A 6000-nucleotide genomic window follows, 5' to 3' on the forward strand; every position below is an offset into this window, starting at 1 on the left:
TATCCTCACCTGAGGACATTTTTTGATATTTTGTTCAGATAGAGTGGGAAGGAGAGAGAGAGAGAGAGAAACATCAACATGAAAGGGACACATCGAGTGGTTGCTGCCCGCACGACCCAACCAGGGCCGGGGACAAACCCCAACCGAGGTACACGCCCTTAGCGGGAACCGAACCTGGTCTCTGGACCGCAGGCCAACGCTCTAACCACTGAGCCAAACCGGCCGAGGCAGGGCCAGCCATTTCTGTAACGACGTAGAGAGAGTGGGGAACTGACACGGCAGAAGTCTTCCAGAGAGAAGTTGTGCCCCACGGGGCCAGGAGAGCAGGGGTGGCTGCAATCATGCCCTCAGGAGGCTCCCCGGGAGAAGGAAGAGAACGTTCTGGTTTGGAATCTGCTATATTAACTTGTTCAATGAAGTCCCTGAAAAATAGTCATGGACTTTTCAGGTGCTGTGTACCTACCTACCTGATGCAGACTCTTCCATGTCCCCTCAGTACACATAAGTCCCCAGAGAGCCAGCAGCCTTTGTGTGTCTGTCTGCTACTGTTGGTGTAGGTAGTGGCTCACTCCTGAGCTCATACCCGATGGTGCCTGGGCTCTGGCAGGGGCTGGACACAGCTTGTTCTTGCCCACTCCTTGGGACTGGACATGACAGCAGGCCTGTCCTGCCAGTGGATGTTCACTGCCCACTTAGTAATATCTTTCTCTTTTTTTGTATCCTTTCCTCTGCAGGCTGGGGACTCCCTGGGAGATGGCAGCTCTGTGCTGGATTTCATGTCAATGAAGTCGTATTCTGACGTCTCTCTGGACATCTCCATGCTCAGCTCTCTGGGTAGGTTGTGCCAGGCACATGCCTACCTGGTAACACTGCAGTTGGATTGTCAGGCTCAGTTGAAAGGAAGTAGCCCCTAGTGCTGCATTTTCACCTAGCTTGAGGGGTGGTCCCCAGGGGCACAGGGCTGGTACACTGTTACCTATCCTTGCTTCCAAGAGGGTGGCACAGCCTGGTGAGGTGGTCATAGGTGAGTGCCTTACTGTTCTCAGGACCACCTTCAGATGGCTCCAGATGGGGCTTGCCTGGATCTCCGTCCTGATCTTACAGGATCGCTGGGTCCTTTCATTCTGTTGGTGCAGGCACCTGCTGTTAGTGCATTAGTATGCCCACGATGATGTTCCCTCATGGAGTGCTGACCCTCTCTTCCTCCCATGTGAAATGCCCTCTGTATCTCACACAGCATTCAGTCTTTGGAAATCTACTCTGCCATCCCAGCTTCCTGTTGGTTAGTGGTGTTCATGTTACATCTTCCCTCTTACTTTGGACACACCTGTGCTCTCACCTGAGAGCAACCCCCCCGCCCCCCAAGACATGTGGCAACATCTGGAGACATCTTTGCTTGTGACCACTGGGGTGTGGTGCTTCTAGCATCACATATAGAGGCCAGAGGTGCTGCTAAACCTTCTGAAATGCACAGTAATCTGGCTCCAGAGTCTGTAGTGCCTTGTGTTAAAAGTGGGTTTTATTAAACCATTTTAAGAGCATAAAGTCAAGTCCTGCTTTGTCATCCATCCTGATAGTCTCTGACTTTTGGTTGGAGTATATTTAGACCATTTGTGTTTAAAGCGATTGCCAGTATGATTGGATTCACGTCTGCCATCTTGCCAGGGTTTTTTTCCCCCCATTTTCCCAATATTCAGGGGTCTCTAAGACCATCCCCAGGTTTGGTGATTCCCTAGGACTTAGCATGTAGTTGTCCTCACGGTTGTTTTATTACAGTGAAAGAACATTGACCAGACTTCCCGAAGAAAAAAGGCACATGGGCGGGTGTCTGGAGACCAGGCCCTACTTCCAGAGCCCCATCCCTATATGTCCTACAGGATGTGCCTAACCTCCAGCAGTGGTCGTGACAGTGTACTGCCTTCGCTTGGCACAGCCCCAAGTTCTGGCTCCCAGAAGGAAAGCAGGTGTTCAGCATCAATCATATTATTGCCCAAGTGGTTTAGACACAGGGAGTCCTTCCTGTCATTCGGGTGGTGGGAGCCGCCCTGAAACCCTTGTTCAGTAAGGCTAAGTCCAGAGCTGCTGTGATGATGCCTTTCCACGCACCAGCTATTCTTTTTCTCTCTGGCTGCATTTTAAGATTTTCTCCTGATTACTGCTTTTCAGTAATTTGGTTGTAATGTGCCTTGTTTTTCTTTAGTTTTTTTTTCTTCCTGGGTTATGGTCAGCTGCTTGATCCTAAGAGTTTAGAGGTTTTATCAAATACGGGAAGTTTGGCTGTACCCCAACTCTGACCATTTGTTGTCAACTCTGTTTTGGGCTGTCCTGTGCTGCATCCTCAAGGGCACTGGTCATCCCTTCCACTGTGCTGACCGGCCGTTGTCCTTCCTGGTGTTTCTCTTTCCAGAAAGCTTCATTCCACCTTTTCAGTGTCGTCGTTGCCTCGTGGTCATGGCTTCTCTGCCTTTAACACATGGAGTGTGTACTCGGTTATCTTTTTAACGCTCTGTCTGCTCATTCCCACATCTCTTCACAATATTCCTCCCTGGTGGGGCCATGTTTTCTTGCTTGTTGCTTGCTTGGCAACAAGTGGTGGTTTATTGGGGGCCAGACTCTGCAGTTCTTTTGGGTGCTAGATTTGGTCACATGCCTTTGAACTGTGGTGGACCTTGCTCCAACAGGCTGTTGGGCAACTTGGAGTTGTTGGACCCTGTCCAGGTTTCGCTTTGAGGCATTCTTAGGGTGGGCGCAGAGCTGTAGCACAGGGTGAACATGGTCCTCCCTGTAGGCTGCATCCTTTGAAGTGCCTGGGACACAGATTGTCCCACACGCGTATGAGCTATTGAACTCCCTGAGCTCTTCACGCAGCCTGTCTTCTCCAGCTCTTAGCCCACTCACTGCCCAGCCCTGCAGTCCCTGCCCTGGCTGTAGCCTGTGTGCAGTCCTGGTGTCTTCAGGCCTCTGTTACACACATTGTCTTATCTTCTAGTTGTTCATGACAGGAGTGCAAGGCTTCTGTTTACAAGTGGCTCAAGTTGACGTGGTGCCTGGTTTCTTGTCAGGGATGTTGTCCTTCCCATCATTCCCCCCACACACACACACACACTTGCTCCAGCTGTATCATCCTGTCCTCCAAGCTTGTGCTCATCTGGCTTCAGTTACTGTCCTAAGTGTGCATGTTGACAAGTGGAAATCACAATTGCAGATCAGAAGTGCTGGCACGCTGTGCTCGACAGGTAGGCTGGCTGACTTGGGCCAATGTCTTATCATCCTGTGTTTGCACAGGGAAAGTGAAGAAGGAGCTGGACCATGATGACAGCCATCTGAACTTGGACGAGACGACAAAGCTCTTACAGGACCTGCACGAGGCGCAGGCAGAGCGTGGGGGCTCCCGGCCATCGTCCAACCTCAGCTCCCTGTCTAACACTTCCGACAGGGATCAGCACCACTTGGGTAAGGTGGCCCCTGGTCTGACCTCTGGCCCAAATCTTCCAGCCTCAGTCTGGGAAGAGAGCAGAAACGCTGACTGTAAGAAAGGCTAGAGATCCTAGGAGGTTGCAGCGTGTGCCGGCAGTGAGTTCAGGCCCACAGGACTGTAGCCTCCTGGAGCTTGGAGAATAGGTCTCCCTTGTCATGTGGCTGCACTGAGGTGAAGTGTTTGAGTGGAATTCAGTTAGTGTTATGAATTTGTGGCCTTGGCCAGAGGATGCTAGCAGTCCATGTGTCAGGAGTCTTAGGTGGTCACATACTGAGGCCCTGGGTCGGGGGCAGAATGAGACTGAGGCTGCAGACCCTTACAGCCATGCAGAGTTAGACATTGGGAATGCTTGTTTTTCTTGTTGTTCCTGTTTTTACTCCAAAAACTGTGTTGACAAGTTTGTTCCTCCAGAATCCTTATTTGGGGAGAGCACGTGACCTCCCTTGGCCAGGGGGCTCCCGTGTTTAATGAGTGCCATGGGGAACCACACATTTGCCTCCTGGCTTTTTGATATGTCTGTGCTGCTGTTTTAGTTCCCAGATATGAATACTGAATTATTCTTTCAGACAATAATTGTCGGGGGGAGGTAATCAGCTACAGAGGTTTGGAGAAAGCTGTCCAAATAAGGACTGGTGTTTTTGGTCCCGTTAACCTTGTGATAAATGGTGTATGAAGTAGATTCCAGGTAGCCCTAGGTCAGCTCCAGATCTGAGGACTCCAACATCCTGCTTAGGGGGCTAGGGTTTGTCTGAGGGACCCTGGCCAGGGAGACTTTGTTCTTGTAGAAGAAGCAGTTGTGCTTTGTGGGGGGTCAGAGCCAACCTCCCATGACCGGGTCTTTTCAGCCATGTCTGTGAGAAGTGGCCTTCCGCCTCCTCTCTAGGGGTGATGGGGGGTGACCTGTACCTTGAGAGTAGTAAGGGTGGTGGCCCATACCCCTGGGGTTTTGAGGGGGATGGCCTGTACCCCAGGAGCCATTGCTCTGGCTGAGTCCTGGGCTTTAATAACAGTAGTCACAGACACAATATTTTGGCCAAGTGCCTGCTGAGCCTGGGTAATATGTACAGATTTATTGAAATGTGTCATCTTTCCCATGATTGCAGGAAGTCCTTCTCGCCTCAGTGTCGGGGAGCAGCCGGAGGTTACCCATGACCCATACGAATTTCTTCAGTCTCCAGAACCTGCAGCCTCTACGAAGAGCTAGCCTTGTAGATAGTCTTCTATTGTTTTGTTTGTTTGTTTTGTTTTTTTAGTTTTTATTTGCATGTACAGAGAGTTTGTTGTGAGACAAAGACTTTCATGTCCCTTTGGCATGCGGGAAGCAGCCTGGGGAGGTGGTGCCTTGTCTCTGGTATCATGTCGACCGCATGTAGATGCACTGTTTCTATAGATAGTTCTATGAACCTGAATAGTGGGAAGCCTACATAAAGGGTGTGTGACCAGACAGTAAAAAGCTAGTGTGGTCTGTCTCTGAGTTTCGTGATATCAGTAAAGCCCTTGTCTGTGGCTGGTGTGGGTACACCTGTTCTGCCCCACGTCCTCCACAAGTGGCCCTTGGGAAACACGTGGTAGAGCCCATTTGTGTTCTCTTGGGGATCCTGTATATTCTTTCCCACCCGTCCCCCACATCCCCACATTTCCGAGACAAATCATGATGGGAGCCATACAGGAGTGTGTGGGGAGCTGGTCACGCACCCTCGTGGCTCTGGACAGGCAGGGAGTTGAGTGCAGCTTCCCCTGTTCTCTTTAATTCACCTGCCTGAGAAAGGAGTACATTCTGCTGGGAGACTTAGTTAGGCCAACTGCCCTACCAGTTACAATGAAGTGTTATGTCCATAAAATGTTTTTTGTTGCTGGATGCTTGTTTATATTGCAAAATATAAATACAGATCTTAAGAAGATACACAGTATAATTGCATAGAATTCTTTACAGCACTGCCAGGTGTTCCCTTTGAGCGACTTTGCAGTAAAAATCCTTTGTCACATAAGATCGACAGTGTCCATTCTTCCTGCCATCTCCTCAGCATGTAGCCTGGGTTTTGGCCCCCCACAGTGATGTCTGGGGTCACACCCATCCCTGCACAGCCCTGCTCTGTTCCCTTTTTGTGAAAACAAACGGAGAATCAGGTACCTCCCAGGGTGGGGTCAGTCCTGGGAGAGAACATGTGTGACTTTGAGGCAGTTGGCAGTGTGACATATCTGGGCCCATGAGCACTGCTGGCCACTGCTTGCCTGGGCTGGCCAAAGCCCTCTCTGGAGTAAATAAGGGTGCCCCTGCCCTGCAGACATTTGGTGAAAGGGGGGCAAACCTGCCACAGGTGAACCATCAAGAAGCTACTGTGGCTTATAGGAGCAGAAAAGGAATTTTTTTTTAAATTCTTACCTGAGGATATGTTTTTATTGATTCTAGAGAGAGAGAGAGAAACGTCAGTCAGTTGCCTCCCATATGCGCCCAACCAGGGATCAAACCCGCTACCTTCTGGTGCATGGGACAACGCTCCAACCAACTGAGCCACCTGGCC

The 6000-nt window shown here is 50.5% G+C and overlaps 1 protein-coding gene across 3 annotated transcripts in view; it reads left to right on the forward strand.

Moving 5' to 3' along the window:
- Positions 1 to 5414, forward strand: part of BRD9 (bromodomain containing 9) — a 28722-nt gene extending 23308 nt beyond the window's left edge. For all 3 annotated transcript variants that reach the window (XM_036279606.1, XM_036279607.1, XM_036279608.1), the window contains exons 14-16: positions 735 to 834; positions 3286 to 3453; positions 4582 to 5414. In XM_036279606.1, coding sequence (XP_036135499.1) covers positions 735 to 834; positions 3286 to 3453; positions 4582 to 4682 — 369 coding nt within the window. In that variant the 3' untranslated portion in view covers positions 4683 to 5414. The remainder of the gene's footprint in view (positions 1 to 734; positions 835 to 3285; positions 3454 to 4581) is intronic.
- Positions 5415 to 6000: the final 586 nt, after the last annotated feature.

Source organism: Molossus molossus, unplaced genomic scaffold (genome assembly GCF_014108415.1).
Source record: "Molossus molossus isolate mMolMol1 unplaced genomic scaffold, mMolMol1.p scaffold_m16_p_3, whole genome shotgun sequence".
NCBI lineage: Eukaryota > Metazoa > Chordata > Mammalia > Chiroptera > Molossidae > Molossus > Molossus molossus.